Source organism: Camelus dromedarius, chromosome 1 (genome assembly GCF_036321535.1).
Source record: "Camelus dromedarius isolate mCamDro1 chromosome 1, mCamDro1.pat, whole genome shotgun sequence".
Lineage (NCBI taxonomy): Eukaryota > Metazoa > Chordata > Mammalia > Artiodactyla > Camelidae > Camelus > Camelus dromedarius.
The window spans coordinates 60,093,747-60,112,988 of NC_087436.1; the positions used below are offsets into that span (position 1 = coordinate 60,093,747).

The following is a 19,242-nucleotide window of genomic DNA, read 5'->3' on the forward strand; positions in this document are numbered from 1 at the left end:
TCTTAATCATGGGACATCATCTTGATTAGAAGAGAAATTTGTCATCAGCTTAGATAGATTGCATTTCTGGCCCCTTGCTCCTTCATGTCCACCACATTTAGTAAAAAGATGCACTTTGAAGAAGGTAGCTGATTCCAGAATGAGCACACAGAAAACAAAAAACACTGCTCATTGCAATGCAATCAGAATATCAATCCCTATACTCACAACCACCACTGCACATAAATAAGACTTTCTGTTTCTATAAACTCCTACTATCTTGTGTCACCTTTCATATTACCCTGAGTGCAAAGTTATATGAACATTTTACAGGTTGACAGTTCGGTTAGTGACTACAAAGAAAATGGCTTGGCTAGAAAATGTGTTGTTCATAAATTAGGCTGTGTGACTTCAGTAGCTAATAAATTATGGTAGTTTATAACTAAGTATAACTATATACTTTATAATGTGAGAAAGGCAAACAAATTGTCAAGTAAAGAAAAATAGCCAAAAAAAGCATAACTCGGTGCTTTCCTTCTCCTAAGAATACTTTTACTGCTATGCTCCACAAGAAGTATAATTGATAAGATAGTAATTATTCAGTAATTACTTACTAATGGTGAAGTTTTTAACTTCACAATTTTTAGAAAAAAAGTAAAATGTAATACATAATTGATACATAAAATGAAACTGACTAATTCCTGAGAGAACAGTTTTAATTTAGCAGCAAAGTATCTCAACCAAATAGGAATATAAAAAGTTTACATCAAATGTCAACTAAAAAGCAGTATGCTGTGTTCATACAATAAAAAACACTGCCATTTTTCCATGTAAGGTATTTATCACTATGACCTATAGCTACCTAATGAATTCATTTAAGCCATTTAAAATTTGGTGAACAATAATTCTAAAAGGTATATATTTTTATGCCACTATCCTGCTTAAAATCATCAGTGGCTCCTGACTTTCTGCAAAACTCTTACTATATTAATGCATGACCTCTCTGACCTAGCTCTTCCCTATCTTCCCTCTGTATTTACGGTAAGATCCCAGTTCTATTCCAACATTCCTACCTTACAGAAATGCTTCATGCATTAATGCAACTACTCATCAACTGCTCTAGATCTAAACTGCTGTTCTCTTGAGCTCACTCTGGGGCAATGATTGTGTTAAGAACCATTATCCAAAACTCAGAAATAGGGCCAAGAAGATGACTGCATACTAAATTATTTAAAATGCTCTCCCAAGAGTTAATTTGACACAACATTATAAAATGACTATAACTCAATAAAAAAATGTTAAAATAAATGCTCTCCCAAGAGTTAATGAATTTTGTAAATTATACCATTGCTTGATTTTGATATTTACTATTAATTAAGGGCTCTGATTCAGCAAAGCTGCATGGTAATCTGTAGATCTGTATCCAACTGAGATATAAATGCTTTTGTCTGGTAATGGATTACTGACCTGTGGGACATTAACTGGTTCTGTATCCAATTTTGCAATGTTATTCTAACATTATTTTATTAAATTGTTATAAATCCCTTGTTCCTCAAATGCTCTTGAACCAAATTACTATTATGTAGGTTCTCTTAGTGAATTGAGTATATCTTTGATTCTTGTCCAATCATATTTGTATAAAGTCATATTTTAAGCTTTTGAAAATTGTACACTGATAGTTTTGGAGGACTCACTGAGACATCCAAGTGGACTCACATGCCAGAGGCAATTAAACTACATTGCCAGACTACTTTATAGTCTATTTAAGTCCAGGTATGTTCCTTCTTGGCTCCCGAAGAGACTTTCAAGTGTTAATAACTTTTTACTTTTGCTGACTTTCTGCTTTTCTGTGCTTTTTCTTTCTTCTGATTTTGCATACCTTTGTTTGTTTTTGCTTCTGACAAATTGTAATTCTGTTTCTTGTCAAACTTTTGGTTAGGGTCGTGTTCCTTTCCACAACGAAGCCTCAAGACTTGAATTTGTGTCTAGTCTCAAACCACTAAGCCAGTTACAAATATATACTTAAGAAAGCACCCTATGGCTTCAGCTGTGTTTCTTTTCTCAGTTAGGGGATAATCTAGTGTACAGTGGACCTAAGCCAGCCTCAACCACACGGCCAAAAAAAGTTTCCAGATGAGTATGATTTTACGTGACCAATAATCCCCCCTGTCTATGGGGTATCTAATTTAACGGTCTGATCTTTTGATGGTCTCTATTGGGTTGATAATGAAGACCTAGTTTCAATCAGATGAGATACAACAGAGAATATGATTTATTATCAGATTTATTATTGTGTTATTGTTGTCTTGCCTTTTGACTATTTGAGAATTTGAATTACTAAAATTTTTGTGTCCACTGAAAAGGAGAACAAGTCTTAGAGATCTAGATATGCATAAACCAGAAAGAGGGTGTCCTTAAAAAATATGATCTCAGAATCTTGCAGAAAGAACCATCCTTTTAAATACAGTTACTTCCTGGAAGGACAGGGATTTTACCAAATTTTGGAGACCTTGGAAGAAAAAAATTCACCAAATTTATAGGTTCTGTAAGTTAATCTCATGGAGGGCAGGTTTAGTTTCCTAGCCTCAAGACTGAAGAGCAAGTGTTGGAGCTTTTAAGATTTATTCCTATGTTTCTTAATGACATTTCCAGACAGTAGTTTCTCAGTACTTTAAACTCAAAGAGGCACACACAATTAATTATTACTAACTAATACAAATGTAAATAAGTAGTACATAATAGAAAACAGAATCAGCTTTTTTTCTGAGATCAATAATAATCTTATAAATATATTAATTATATATAAGTATATAGTTATATATATTTATCATATAGTTTATAATAATGACATTAGGATAATCTTTGGAAAATATTATTAAGGGATCAGAGAGAACAACGTTGAGAAAAATTTCCAAATATTCAGTATAAGGCCAAGAGGATGACTGTGCTCTTGTCATTGTCATCCTGAAGGATCATTTAATTTTCAAGGCAATTGCTCTGCTTTTGATTTTGCTTATTTCTATTGATTAAGGGCTCAAACTCTGTGAAGTTACATGTTAACTTGTAGAGTGTGTCCAATAGAGATACAAATGTTTTCAGCCTGGTAGAAAAGATCATTCCAAATACTATGGTTTATTGCCCTGGAAGACATTCATCAGTTTTGTAACCAAACTAACAGACTTATTGTAGTATTTCTTTATTAAGCTTTTTATAAATAACATGTTCCTCAAATATTTTTTGAACAATCTTTTATTTTTATTGGTTCCCCCACTATTTAATTTTATTGAATCACCAGGACTTAACACACAATCTAGTACATAAATGACAATTAATAAATTGTTAATTGAATAAATGAATAAAATGGTACATAAACTTATTTGAAATTAAATTTTATCTATCTGTCTATGTATTTATATGTTCACTGCAAAAGGGCAACTCAACTCCAAATAAAATTTAATACATATTTCAGTACAGAGTTTAACAGTAAACCACTTATCATCAATTAGTTTCCCTCAAAAATACTGGGGGATGGGCAGATAATCTGAACTTCATCACACAAATATAGAGTATAAAACTGTTAAGTAAAATATTTCCAGTCTCAGAGCTGGATGCTCTGTCAGACACATTCTCAGAGTATTTGCTAAAGGGTGGCTTTACTCAGCCTTCCAGTATCAATCTATCACTCAGCTTCGGCCTATTCAAAACTAAACATTCATTAGTCGCATCTTTGAAGAAAATTCAAGAGCCACCTTGAGGGAGTTCTGGCAGATAAAATCTGGAATAATTTTAGCATCGAAAATTAATAATAATAATAGATTATAATCTACTGAATAAAATAGGAGCCCATGATTCTGTTGATAAATCATACATACATATACACATGTGCAAACATGCATACTTACCTGAACAGAGGAAAAGGGAAAAGACTTTCCTATAGTAGAATGCCAACTAATAAATATGGAAGGGATGAGACAGTTGTAAAATCACTATTGTGCAAGTATTAGGGGAAAAAAATAATTTGGGGCAGAGCCATCAATGGATACTAAAACTTCTGGGTAAATGGAAAACAGCTACATAGCTTCAGAGTATCTCTCCAGAGATTACTTATTAACAAGGGAACAAATAACTTCACAGTGGTGAAACCTAGTAAACACCACCTTTACCAAGTGATCAAAAGTAACATCATCGGTAATGATACAAACTGACATCAAATACTTCCTGATCTGAGCCACTAAGAACACAAATGTCACACATATGGTTTTCCTCCCCCAAATTGCATAAGCTGAATGCAATAGTGAAATACCAGACAAACATGAACTGAATTTGAATTCTACAAAACAACTGTTATAACTCTATGTGAGATAAAGAATAGTGAGGAACTAGTCTAGATTAAGAGAGGCTAACGATACACGACAGCTAAACATAACACGTGATTCTGGACTGAAGCCTGAATTGAAAAAAAAAAATGAAACAACTAGAAAAAAACTGAATATAGATTCATGTCAAATACGATACTGTGTCAAGGTTAAATTTCCTGATTTTCATACTTACATTGTGATGTAAAACAATATCCTTGTTCTTAGAAAATACATGCAGATGTATTTAGGAATAAATGACCTGTATGACTAACTCTCACACACTTCAGGAAGATAATATAAATAACATATGTATCTATGTACTACAGAGAGAAAGAGAGAGAGGGAGAAGAATATGGTAAAAATGATTGGTGAATGTATGTAAAGGATATAAGGGAGTTTCTGGTACAATTCTTCTAACTTTCCTGTAAATATGAAACTATTATAAAATAAAAACATATTTAGTAAAATTAAAGAGACATGCTGTAACCAAGGTGATGTTGGTGCTGTATAGTCCCAAAGTAAAGCTGGTTATTTTTTTTAAGTAGAACAATCACATGAGGGAATAGCAAAAGAAGCAATACCTAGTTTAGCTGCTCTCTTGAATCTGCTACTATTGATACCCATCTAAATTTTGTTATTTTGAGTCATGTTTTGTTTTTTTATTTTTGAGAAGGGCATTGAAGTTAAGAAGAGTTAGGAAAAAAGGGATAGAAGGAAAGAAGAAAAGACAGAGAGGAAGACAGCTCACTTACTCATCTGAGCTCTACTTCCTACAAGCTCTGTTTTGTGGATATGGAAGTTCATGAAAGAGATTATCTGAACAAAGATATGATATAACCTTATAAAGTAAAACAAACAAACAAAAATTGTTTTACATTTCTTCAGACACACAATGCCTAGTTGCATTTCTGCTCAAGGTAGACAGTCCACAATGTTCTTCACTTAAGAAATAATTCCAATTCATCTTAAATCTTTGTACTGCATCACCAATAATCAGAAGCTAATTAAAATTCTCCCTCAGTGTCTGCAGGAGATTGGTTCCTGGACCACCTCCTGTTGGATACCAAAATCTACAGATGCTCAAGTCCCTTATAGAAAACAGCAAAGTATCTGCGTCTAACCTATGCACAACCTCCTGTATAGTTCAAATCATCTCTAGATAATTTATAATATTTAATGTAATTTAAATGCTAAATAAATAGTTGTTAGTGCCCAGGAAATTTAAGTCTTGCTTTTTGGAACCTCTTGGATTTTTTTTTAATATTTTCAATCCGCTGTTGGTTCAATCTGTGAATGTGGAACCCCCATGAATATGAAGGGTCGACTGTACACCCCTTCACTTTTTAGATTTGTTATTAGGCTGCTCACTGTTTGGCACATTACTTCAATCTGGAATACTCAGATTCCAGAACCAGTAATTTCCTACCTATTCTAGTTAGTTGCCCTTGCAAGTAAAGAACTTGTCTTTTTAGAATGTAAAAATTCCATGATCTTCACAGGAAACCTAGATTTTTTTAAAAGCAAGACTTCCGTTTTTAACATCATACTCAGGTTTCGTGAGTAAAGAGACCTCCTCTTCCTGGTCACCATCCCCTTCAGCAGTGCCTAACACTTGCCCTGGGCACACAGCTAGCACTGGGTTCAACAGAAGATTCAATTTCCTTGCCCATTAAGTTCATATAATAGAAACATTTTTTGGATTTTTCTTCAATTTGGGCTTCTGCTCTACCCTTAGCAATTCTACTGTGATTTTATTAGTGCAATCCTATTTCAGTTTTTAAAAAAAGTATTTTTAATGAAGCTTTTATCTATTGCTTTAGTAAAATAGGCTTGCTTATTGAATCAGGATAATTTGCTATTTTATGGTAAAATGATTCTTATTTTTAAATGAATATAGGAATTTTTAGCAAAGTCATTATGTCAAAATCAGAAAATCATTTTATGTTGTTTTAATAGAGCAAAAAACAATTTCTGTAGAAATCATTCGTATGGGTCAATTGTTCTGATTTCCTTAAAATTATCTAATGGTCTACTTAGAACAACAAGAGAATCAAGAAATGTTAAAGATGTTAGCATCTTTTAAGTTCAACCCCACTGCCCTGAATAAAAAAAAAAAAAAAAAAACCACACACAACAAAACTGTATACTGAACAACAGTGGCTATCTTTGAATGTCTTTAGTCAACAGACCTTACAGGCTCCAAGCTGCCTAACAGTAAATTCCCTTTAAGGAATCATAGTATCACTTTATAAAACTTAATAGTGTCCCAACTCTCTTTTGTTATGCAGGACTCCCTAGAGAGATGAATGCTATTGGAGCAGAGCACGCATTAATAGTTCCTTTCTCTCATTCTAAATGTAAGCTCAGCATCTCTCCTTAGTTCTTTTTTCTCAGCTATAGCAACTTCCAGTAGACTGCTGGGTCAAGTTAAATCTTTAGGATCAATGTACTCTGACACCCACTCATCTCAGTGATAGTTTCTATGTACTTTTATTATCACTATTAAAAAATAGAAGAGAGAATCACTGTGATTCATGAACCATAGCTAGGTGGCTGATCTTCTTTTCATTCGAAATCACTATTTGTATTAATGTATCCACAGTTCTTTGGAACATAAATCTACTGAAGGCAACAGCATGCTGAGATATACTGTCTCATCCCAACCAGCACCTAATACATCATATGAATTATATGACAGCTGGTAACTCCCCTCCCCGTTCAAATTCATGTAGTTCAAATATTCAAGCTGAATACCCTACTGTTAGATGTATCCTTTCAATAGAATGAAGAAAGAAGAGACAAAAGCAAAAACTTGAGTGTATAATAAAAGTTTCTCTCACAAATGTTTAGAGATCTTAAACATTCCACGACAGACTAGTACCATAGTTCAAAATTTATTTTTAAAATGAAATAAATAAGACACTCTGTAATTCACTATTTTCTTCAGCTTTTTTTTTTTTTTGTCTTTGAAATCATTACCTATTACTGTTTTGGACAGCATTAACTTACAATTTAACAGAGCATACAAGTTATTATGTAATAAGTTACATAAATGTCCACATGAATTTCCACAATGGTTAAAATTGTCTTTTATTTAAGAAAACCAAGGATGCAAATTAAATTTCTTTGTAAATAGCCAAGTCACCTGTCTTAGGGCACAAACTTTTTTCCTAATTTCCTAATCACGAAATAACTAGGTCTAGTAAATGTTCTAATTAAAGTGTAACATAAACATAGTAAAATATGCAAATCTTTAGTGTACTTCTCAATTATTTTTTTTCTAAGTGATATAAATTGATTTTGAAAAATTTAAGAGTTTCCAAAACATAAACAACCCTTATAAAGCATTAATACATAAATAACTTGAATATTTTAAGGACTGTTTTTGTTGTTGCTTAAAGGAGCCAACTCAACTTACTATCATGATAAGATATATTTAAATGTGAGTTTGGCTCTTAAAATGTTTCCCTTTCTAAATGCCTACCTAAAAGTCAATGCAATTTTATTTCAGTTTCTGTCTTTGAACCATGTTATTAATAAATGTAAGCATCATTTTCATCAATATGGCACTTTTAAATTTATAAAAACTTTTCACATAAAATACAGGAATTGATGCTTACAACAGCTCTACGAGGTGGGTAGAATTACTAAGTGAAAGCGACCGGACTGTGGTGTCCTTTGCCAAATCACCTGCTCTTGCATCACACCAGACTTGCTTACTTTAAAAAATTAAAGTCATGCTTCATTGACATAAAAAAATTCTTATTTTGTAAATTTTTCTCTTTTGGTCATATTTGTGTGTTAGGAGAAATGGTTTGCCTTTGGTTTTTTTAGCAATGTGCCTTTATTCCCGCCAAGTTTCAGAGAGAAAATAAAAAGTATATTCTTAAAAGGTATCAAATACTAGAAGGCATTAAAGGCTCATGGAAAAAAGAAAAGAAGTGTAAAAAAGTATGAAAAATTATAAAGCTGTTTAAGAATTTATTACTAAATTTTTATTAAATTATATATATTTCTTGTATATTTAGGAACTAAAGATATTTTGTAGATTTTCTTCCTTTCCGAAGTTGTGCTGAAAACTCCCCTCCCCCTTGAGTGCACAAACTGCACACCACAAGTTCTTTTTGGACCCCAGCCAGCCTGAGGCACAAGCCGCAGGAAACTCTGAAGGAGACAAAGAAGAAACAGCAGTGCAGAGGCCAGAGTAGGACAGAAGGGCTATGTGTGGTTCCCCAGTAGTCACCATGCATCCTGAAGGTCAAATACATGCTGCTTCCACAAGGCCCACAACTTTTGCCACTATCCGTCTCTTGCTCAACTTAAGCCACTGCCACTTTGAAAATGAAACAAACAGAGCATAATTGTGGGTGATAGCAGTGACGGTAGACTCAATATTACAATGTATTACAGACTCTAGTAGGGAGATCCCAGTTTAAGTGATATAATTGCCGCTTCTCCAACATGACTTTAGAAATAGAAGGGGAGTATTGAGAATTATTTGAGTACCTTAAAAAGAAATATATGTGTATAAAAACAAAAATAGAATAGTAATATAGATGGGATAGACAGGGGTTGGGGGAAGGAGGGAGGGAGACAAGCCATAAAAAATTAGGGCAAAAGTCAATTCACTGCATATTTTTTCAGATCCATTCCATAGTTTCAGTCCTTGGATTTTCAGCTACTTTCCTTATGCAAATAGCTCTTTCACAAGCCTTCATTCTGTCTTTATAAATCTAATATACTGTGTTTTTCAATGCCTATTGGCTTTGTTAGATTTCCGGTATATTAGAGTCCCAGCTTTTTCATTTAGAATCCACACTTGATTTCACCTACATCTTAAGTTTTCAGATGAAACAGGTTTTTAAAAAAAAGACAGGTCAAAGACCAATGCCAAGTAATAGCTGTTTAAAGTGTGGGTATGAAGAAGCAGTGTTCAAAGGAGTCTGGAAGGAGAAAAGAAGAACCAGAGGAGATTAGGCCCTGCAAAAAGGAGAAGTGGTAAGTATACAAATAGAGTTCTCAGCAGTGTTAGACACGGAAGGTAAGTTTAAAAAAAATGAAGATTGAAAAAATATAAAAACTGGCAAATCACTGATGACTTTAGAGTAGTTCTCAACTAGGGAGATTTTTGCCTACCAAGGCATATTTTGCAATGTCTAGAGATATTTTTAGTTGTCACAACTTGAAAGTTCTACTGGCATTTTATGGGTAGGGGTCAGGAATGCTATTAAACATTTAACAATGCACAAGACAGTCCCCTGGTCCCCCAACAAAGATCTAAGATGAAATGTCAATAGTGTCGGTGTTGAGAAAGCACATGAGAGCTAAAAACATGAAACTGAGGAGTTTGCAGGCAGTGAGAAAATGAATTTGTCAAGATAAGGCTATTTGTTCAGACCTGTTTGCCTTGTAGAGGAAAAGAGAGAACGAATAGAGAACTTCAGGAGCAGGAAGGATGGAGAAAATTTTTATTTTTTGTTATTTTCCTCCAAGATGGAAAACTTGGCAGTGTTGTAAACTGAGAACAATGAAGAGATACAGAAGAAACTGGAGGAAAAAAACAGAAGAAACATATTCATAATCACTGTTTTAAAGGAGATGCGGAGTTGAAATCAAGTAGACTAGTAGAAGCAATTGCTTTGAAGGAACGCAGGAGGCATCTCTAAGATCACAGTAAATGAAGGACTGGTGGGTAAAAGACTAGGAGTGGGGAGCAAGAACAGGACAGATAGTCTGAGGAAGGTGTTTGAAGTTAATATGCAGTGCCCGAGATAAGCAATTGGTCTGCAATTCATTTTCCCTGAGACAAGGAGGAATGGAGTTTGCTTCCTGGAAAAGTAAGAAGGCAGGGAACTGGTGTAATCTCCTTGTAAACATACTAATGACAGACCTCCTAGGAAACAAACTGCAAACTAAATGGTTTTTACTAGTAGAGGGGTTTATCTAGAGACTGCTTTTAGCATAATGTGACTAATTATCTAGGACTGCTTATGAAAAATGAAGCTAGAATATAGTTTTATGGGATATGGCTCTCTGAAAAATGTCCACGTATGCTGTGTAACTATCTGAGTAAAATATCTAGCTGATTCATGTGGTCAAAAGGGAAAAGCTTCTAGTTGTAAGATAAATAAGTTTGGGGAATGTAGGGTATAGCATGGTGACTATAATTAAAAAGAAAAAAAATAATGAGCTGTTCTGTACTGAGATGGCTCCTTCTGTATCAGTGAGGTGACTATACACATCCTACAGTCCCAACTTCATCCAAGAGTCTGGGCCAGTGCCCGTCAGATGCAGAAAGAGAGGAGCTGAGGGCCTGGGAAGCTATTACAGATCTCTTCCCTGATTCCTTTGTCCCTCTTTGACACCTGATGAAAGCTCTGATTCATGTGAGTGTCTCTAGACAAAAAAAAAAAAAAAAAAAAAAAAAAAATGTGTTTCTCATTGACACATACACTAATCATTGCAGTGCTGAAGACAACTAGTCAAGCATTAAAATCATAATTGTATAAGGTAATGACAAGTGTGTACAATAAAGAGCCTAAGAGAATGAATGAAAAAAAGGTACTTAGGTTGTATCTGGTTGGATGTAACAAGCTAAGAGCAATAGAAGACACAAACAAAGGAGGAATTTCAAAGCAAACTTTTAGCACTAAAGTAAAATGATAGCTGAACTAAATTATAAAAGTGACAGAGTGACAGCTACTCTAAATTAGGAATGACTAAACAAAAATATCATCACATAGGAAAAGTGTGAAATGTACACGCATGATTCATGCGTAAGTCACACTTTCTTATCCTGACAATGCAAATATTATGGTTTGTGAGAAAATTATAAATGTTTGTCTCAACTTTAAAATTATTTGAAAGGTAGTAATAATACATTAAAAAATTTATATCTTCTTTATAAACTAACCATAATTCATAATATTAGATATAATTCTACTACAATAATATATTTCTTGACTTCGGAAGTTAAAATCTGTTTTGCTTTTTTAATTCACTAAAATGAATTTAGTGTGTTATATTCAAATTTCAAAATAACAGAATAACCCTAGGATGAATACATTTTTCTTCATTGTAGAACTACAATAATGTAAAAACTTCAAATTCCAATGACTATTCTCTCAGAAAAGATAGGTATTTTGCTCAAGGTCAACTCTGTATTACAGACTGTGCAGCTGTTCAGATGGTCAGAGATTTGTCATGGATTCTGAATCAATAAATATTCTCTCTCATGCTATAAAAGCTGTGTCAGCCCATGGGGTTCCTAAACAAGGCATAAAATAGTTTTCATCTTACAAAAAAATTAGATAAACTGATCCAATTAAAAATAAAATTGTCATTTTTGCATTCTAATCCCAAGAGTAAAAGGTAAACAACTTTCAGTTTTCCAATTTCTTAATTTTAGAGGGATATAAATGATCTAACAGGTATCCTAGATACGGTGTGGTTAGAGAAAAAAATCTTTAATTTTCTTGTACTGTTGTTTTCCCTAATTATTTCCTTGATAAATAATAATAAATAGAAATAGCTACTGTTCTTAATGAAGCTTTTACTACATTCTAATATTGCTTCTGTTACAATGTGATTGCTTATTGCTATGGTCTGAACATTTATGCCTCTCCTCCAAACTTCATACATTAAAATTCTAGTCCCCAAGATGATGGTATTAGAAGGGGGGCCTTTGGGAGGTATTTAAGGAATGAGAGTGGACCCCTCATGAAAGGAATTAGTGCCTGTATAAAAGAGGCTCCAAAGAGATTCCTAACCCCTTCCACCATGTGAGACACAGTGAGAAGGTGCTGGTTATGAATCAGGAACCCTGTTGCCACCTTGATCTTGGACTTTCCAGCCCCCAGAACTGTCAGAAATAAATTTCTGTCATTTATAAGTTACCTAGTCTAAGACAGTTTGTTAAAGCCACCTGAACAAACTAAGATATTTAGATTTTAAAAATGCAATCACAGAGGGCAAAAATAGGTCCTCTACATATTCTCATGTGAACTGCATGAAGAAAAAAGATAATAATTAAGAACTGCAACTTTACTTATTTATTTGAACTCATCTTAAAGTCATTTAAGATGAAATGAATTAGCTCCATGAATAAGCTATTCATAGCATTGTGCACCAAACATACAAATTGTGACAGCTTCTAAATAAAAATGATTCATCCCAAAAGTGAGAAAGAAAAAAAAAATGGAATATTTTATCTAATCCTTCTTTTTTAAAGGAAATTCTCAATCTAAATCTTCAGGTTTATAAGAAATGAAGTTGGGGTAGATAAAATACACAGGGAATTTTAAAATACCACCTTATAGACATATTTGACTTAGAACTTGTATTTTTAATGGGTTCACCAATAATATCAAAAACAATTGACTATTTCCTGTCCTCTTTGTATGGCCAGTCCATAACTACTGTAGTGATGTATTCCTGGAAACCATTCCATAAGATCACTTATCCTAAAATGAATGATGTTTCTACTGGAACAGTGTCATAACTGGCATGGCCTTCTTGATCAAGTACTTAGCATCAAAAACCAGAGTTTTATCAAAAACCAGAGTTTTATCAGACAATGCATTACAAAAACAACTGTATATCTGTGTAATAAGTTAAAATGTCAAAAAGAGTGCCAACGCACACCACACTAAACAGTTTAAACACCATACTAAACAGTTGAATTTGTATTTATATAAACATATATCACAACGTAATTAGTAACTTTACCTTTAATTTACCCATATTTCTTGTGCACCCGGGCCTATACTAAGTGCTACAAGAAATGCTAACTTGTACAAAATTTCTTCCATTTAAAATACTGAATGAAGTCTAATAGGTAAAATGAGGCATATTCAAATAACTAAGTGGTGGGTGCCATATACATGATATAACTTAAAGGATGTTGATAGAAAAAGTATCATCAATAACGAGAAAAATCAATAACGGCTTTATAGATTAGGGCTATTAATCTAAAATTAAGATTCTACTTACCAACAAATGCAATTGCATGTTTAATGAGGGATACTTGTGATTTTCCTTCTTAAAATTTATAAGGATTGAGAGGAACGATTTCTATGCCTCCATTTCCTTAAATATACTAAAGACTTCCTTTTCTCATTAAATGTCCCTGTGACATGCAATGATATTAGCTCTAATTCCATTCACCATAAGTTACATCAAAAGCTGAGATCATTATTTTAACCCTCAAAAAGCCACCGGCATTTTTACATATTTGAAAGTCTCATTTCCAATTTCAGGATTAAGAGGAAGGTTTTCTTGAATTAGATTGTCTCCTCATCATCTTTCCTTTGTTCTTAATTTTGAGCTTGAACAACTTTCATGTCACAAAATGGAAATGTGAAAGTGTATATACCAAACAAGGCCAGGAGAGCTCTTTTGCCCAGTAGATGGTAGAGGTGAGATGTTTTGAAACTAAATCTTCAAACATTAATTTGGTACTTTCTTCTTTACTGTCCCAATGCCTCTTAACAGTCTGTGCACAGGACTAGTATCTGGGCCTCAATGTTAGAAATTAGCCAAAGACACTGGGAGATAATATATACATATATATATATATATATACACACACACACGTATACATATTTAATAATGTCAGTTGAGCATGTGAGATAAAGTATATAAAAATTAGAGACACAGGAGTCCATGTGCCCTTTTTTAATCCTTTTAACTTTTAATATCAACAGTCACAATTCAAATCAAGCATGCCCCACCCAATCTGAATTTTAGGATGGTCAAAATGGTTAAATCTGGTGTATTGACAAGATTAGGTTAATGTCTCTCAATCTGCAGCCCTAAAATCCTCAAGGGCTGCTTCTTTCATTTTTTGCATCTTTAGAGTAGGTTCTCAATAAATATTTATTGAAAGAAACTGAATGAATGGATGAATGAATAAAGGAAATGGTAACAAAGGAGGAAACAGAGGCCCCAGAAGAAAAGAGAATGCATGTTTAAGTGCTTGGCTATTTAACACAGGGCTTAACTAGAATTAGATTAATCAACTATTGTCAGTAATATCTAAGTCCCGGACTTCAACATATCAAAGAATAAAAATATGATATGAGATGCTAACCATCTGCAAGTAACTCCTTTTTTCTCAAATATGAGTCTGGTCTGTTCTTCCAGCAAAGAAATCTAGCTCTTGTTTTTACTATGCCACTCACAGCTTCTACACAAAGGCAGCAGGACACCAAGCTGCAAATGAGAGGGATTATGCTGTGTCACAGTCAAAGTGGCCATAAGTGAATGCTGTCAGAATCACTTAGCACAGGCAGTTTGGGGCAACTTTGTGGATGTATTTGCTGAGTAATATAAAGCTAGCAAACTTTCCAAACCAGCTTTTTACTGTAATAAAAGCAAACATTTCCAAAATTGGTAGGATTTCCAGACATGGAGTCAAGGAAAGTAATTTAGATATACCTGTCAAAGCCTTTAAGTTAGGAAGAGAGCACATCTCAAAGGACAAAACTTGTGGTTGTGAATGAATCCTTCGATTTCAAAGATGCCTTCATCTTTCTCAACCACAATGACCAGCTCAGTGTGAGGCACAGAGTTAGGGCTCATTAAATGACCACAGACAAAAGGGAGAGAGAAGGTAAGCAGGAAATCTCAGTTAATTAAAAGAACAGAGATAGAATAAACCATCTGGGAATATGAGAGTCATTAGTGCCCATGAAACATATCTGGGTCTACACCATCCAGACACAAGGAAGAGACCACTTTGTGGACCCTTTTGTGGTTAGCTTGGGCCATGTGATTAGATCTGCTTGTGAGAGGAAATGAAGTGTCTCTCACTCATGGGTGAAAACACGTATTAAAGGGATGAAGATCTCTTTTTACCACTGTGAAAGGCAGTGTTTGCAATGGTTGCTGCTTCAACAGGCTGGATATAGAAGGTGGAGATACTGAACAGAACTCCAGCACTTTTCCACAATGAACATGTAGCCTGGGTAAGAAATAAATCTATATTATAAAGTCACCAAGATTTGGAGGTTATTTGCTCTTACATAGCCTAGCTTATGCTTACTCATACATTCAGGTACCTTCCTTCCTGTAGTGATGCCACGCGCTACATATTGTTTACATATAAATCTATCCTCACATTAATACTCTTTTTTTAGAGCAGGGTAATCTTGTAAATGTTTGGAGTTAGACTTCACTGTGTAAAGCTGTTGGAGAAATCAAGACAAATCCTTACATCTAATCATTTATACACCATAATCTGGAGGGAAAGTTCCTAGAAAGATAGAGCCTATTTCTAGAGAAGTTTTTTTTGTTTTTGTTTTTGTTTATTTAATGTTTGGACCATCCTAAGAAAAGTAACAAGAAAGTTACCCAGAGGAAAATTAGGGAAAGTCTTTATTTAAAGCAGTTTGAAGACATGTAATGAATGCGAATGCTTATCAAATTGTTAGATATATTTGGTTTCTTGTAATAAATGTAAGCAAAGCCCAATTTCATCTGATCCACTGATGTTCAAAGAGTTAATCTGCTCCTTCCCTTTCACACTGAAATACCCCCAAAGTATATAAAAACACTAGAATTGTGGTCTATCTCACCTATTAGGGAATATCTTTGGTCATTCTCAGGAACCCTCAACATCTTAATAAATGGAACCATATCTACTGTTAGAATTAAATCCCCGTCAACTGTGTAAAGTACTCCACTTCTAAGCATAAATATCTTCTTCTGTGACAAATTCTTTTTTAAATGAGATACTTCTCAGCAAAGATATTGATCATCAGCATATCAAGAAATACAGTACCACATTTTAAGTCCAGGATAAGTACTAAATTTTTTTTCTTTTTTGTATCGCTTACAGAAGGTTGTGGTCCAAACTTACAGCAGACGTAGGTTGCCTCAAATGTGTTAATTTCATTATACAAAAGTAATGCAAGAAAAATTAAAAATTAATTTTAAATTACTTTCCCCTTAAAGTATTATGCTTTAAAGTTAGACAGTGGAGATCCAAATCTGAATCCTATCTCAGCCACTTACTATCTGTTTTTGAGCAAGCTGCTTATCTTCTTGGTACTTTTTTTCCCTCTTTTGCAAAATGTGATCAATAACAGAATCAATTGGTTCATACTATTGTGAGGACTGAATGTGATAATATATGTGAAGCCTTAAGCGTATACCCTTGCTTCAAATAAACATTAAAAATATGTTACTATTGTTGCTCTAAAAGAAAATAATAACCGCACATGAATGCATTCTTAAATACATATATTCACTTGAATTATTCTGGAAGAGGAATATAGGAAATATGTGTCACTTTTCACACATAAAGCTATCATTTCCTAAATATATGTTACTCGTTTCACACCTAAAAATATCCTAGCATTTCTTCCTTATATTGCTATGAGTTACAAAAATATATTATATGCATTTAAATTAACTATTAAACTGTAAACTAATTAAATATTAAAGTATTAGAATTTCCGGAGGGTGGATAATAGCTCAGTGGCAGAGTGCATGCTTAGCACTCACAAGGTCCTGAGTTCAGTCCTCAGTACCACCACTAAAATAATAGTAATAATAAATAAACAAACAAAAACAATAAAATTAGAATTTCCAAAATCTTAAGGAAAAAAAAAGTCACACAATAATTTCTGATAGGTTTCATGTGGAAGTTCAAGTGTGTCAGTACTTATTTCAACAAGTATTACCTGTGAACCCAATGACCATGAACAGTATCTTAATCAAGTTTCTGTTCCAATCTCCACAGCCTTTTCCTTACCATGGCGATGGTGTAATCCTGCCATCTAGCGGAAGATCTATATCACTGCAGGGAACCTTCTTGAAAATTTATCAAAAAGTCTCAAATATAATAACAAAACCACATTTTTGTGATTGACATTTAAAATTTTAAACCTTGAAAGTGTACCTGAGAAGAATAATAATTCTTCCATGTTATGAGGAGAATCACACAGATGCAGTATGGAAAACAAAATATATAAAAAGAATACATAAAAGGCTTAAATTTGGGTAAGTGTAATAGTGTACAACTTACTAATATAAATAATGTTCTACAAAAGAATAACAGAAAGTTCAGGAAAAGAAATCTTTCATAATCATTCATTAGCCATGACTTTTAATGTTGTACTCTATTGGAAATCTTTTTTAACATGTTCTTGTATTTAGATAATTATCAATTGCAACAATAAGAATATAGCATTTTCAATGTAGGAAAGAACAAAAAAAGAGATAAAATATAATATAATGTAATATATTTCTATATATGCAAATATAAACATATATATTACCATTCTTTAGTATAACAGAAACAAGAAACCCATTATCATTTGTTGTTTCACAGAACCTGATTTGCCCAAGATTAAAATCTGGCCAAGTCTGACCTAACGGCTAGAACTTCTAAATTTGAGCACACTGGTTTTGCTATCGCTCAGTGTTGCCTCAGTAACTTAAGGTTTCTACACATTACAACTGTCAGAACTAGATGACCTAATATTTTCCTTTGAAACATAATTCCCCAAAATATATATAAATCAGTGATTTAGTTTCAAGCATTTTTCACATATTCCTATGAATAGGCAGGTAAGTAGCAGATCCTTTTAAAGAAATACTGTTAGACACTGGGAATCAAAGACACTGCTGAAAAAGGACACATTTCTGAGAAAAAGAGCAAAGTGAATTCCAAAAGGCAAGCTCATCCCAATATTTCTGAGACCTGACACTTCCTGGACACCCTCGGCTGCAGTCCACTGGTCATCTCTTCCCAGCTTGCTGTATCTCGCGCTAGGACGGAGCTAATACACATGCCTCTAAGACACCCCAATCCACAAGTGCAAGCTCAGACCCTACCTCCCACACACACACCTCATCTCTACCTTCATTTGCAGGCTCCCCCGATTTGTACCAGGAACCTGGTATTTCGGATACCTGGAAGATGTTAAAGCTTCGGATGAGCATTTCATCTTGACTCCCAAAGGGCTCCTCCCCTATGCAGAAGGTCAGGGAGAGTAGGGTCCACTAAGGGGGCTATGGATGGCACCAACATAAGTGTGGTTTATAGCAGGACATTCTTTAGCATGGCTAGAGGGTGGAGAAATGGTGTGAAACGATGGGGTCAGAGAGAATATCCTCGGGATCAGCATTTTTCTTAGCTTGTGCATCCGGGGTCTTGTTCTAGAACGGAACACACTGAACTTTCCTTGGAAACAAGGAGGACAGGTTGTAAGGGTAGCTTATCGTGGTGTGCTTCCACCTGTCAGACATATGACAGTCTCAAGTGAAAACTGAGCCTCTCTGATTTGTGATGTCAACTGTGCAGACCAACTTTCCCTTCAAATATGAGGTATCTATTCTTCAGTCTGTCTTCATTTTGCAAGAGGCATGAACATGCCAGTAATAAATACGACTATTTTATTAAACGCAGGCACATGTAAATACTTACCATGCTATTCATTTTTGAAGATGATGAACTTGCTCTTTGCTTTCTTAGACTATTAACTTCTTCTGCATTTCCATCTTTTGGTTTCAAAATCATTCTGCTATTCCCTGCAGTTCCTTCTGATGAGGATCGCAGTCTCCTCTCTATAAATCTTCCTTCGCGATACGGACTGAAGCTACTGGCAAGAACTATTTGAAAAACAAATAAATAAAAATGGATATAAATTCTTAAATGCAGTTTTTATATATGTTCCATTGAAAGCAAATGGGAAACTCTTAAAGTCATTCAATAATTCTCTATCACAGAAAACGTTTTGAATTAATAGTGGTACTTTAGTTTACTTAATTATGTAATCACTTTGAAGCCCCAAAATGTTGGAGTCATCCTTGGCTTCTTCATACCTCACATAAATTGTATAAGCAAATCCTGTTCTTATTACCTTCAAATGTTGTACAAAATCTGATCACTTCTCAC

The 19,242-nt window shown here is 34.0% G+C and overlaps 1 protein-coding gene across 5 annotated transcripts in view; it reads right to left on the reverse strand.

The window, feature by feature from the left end:
• The window catches only part of CCSER1 (coiled-coil serine rich protein 1), a 1,104,264-nt gene that overhangs the window by 945,055 nt on the left and 139,967 nt on the right, over positions 1–19,242 (reverse strand). For all 5 annotated transcript variants that reach the window (XM_031469432.2, XM_064484846.1, XM_064484851.1 and 2 more), the window contains exon 3: positions 18,772–18,956. In XM_031469432.2, coding sequence (XP_031325292.1) covers positions 18,772–18,956 — 185 coding nt within the window. The remainder of the gene's footprint in view (positions 1–18,771; positions 18,957–19,242) is intronic.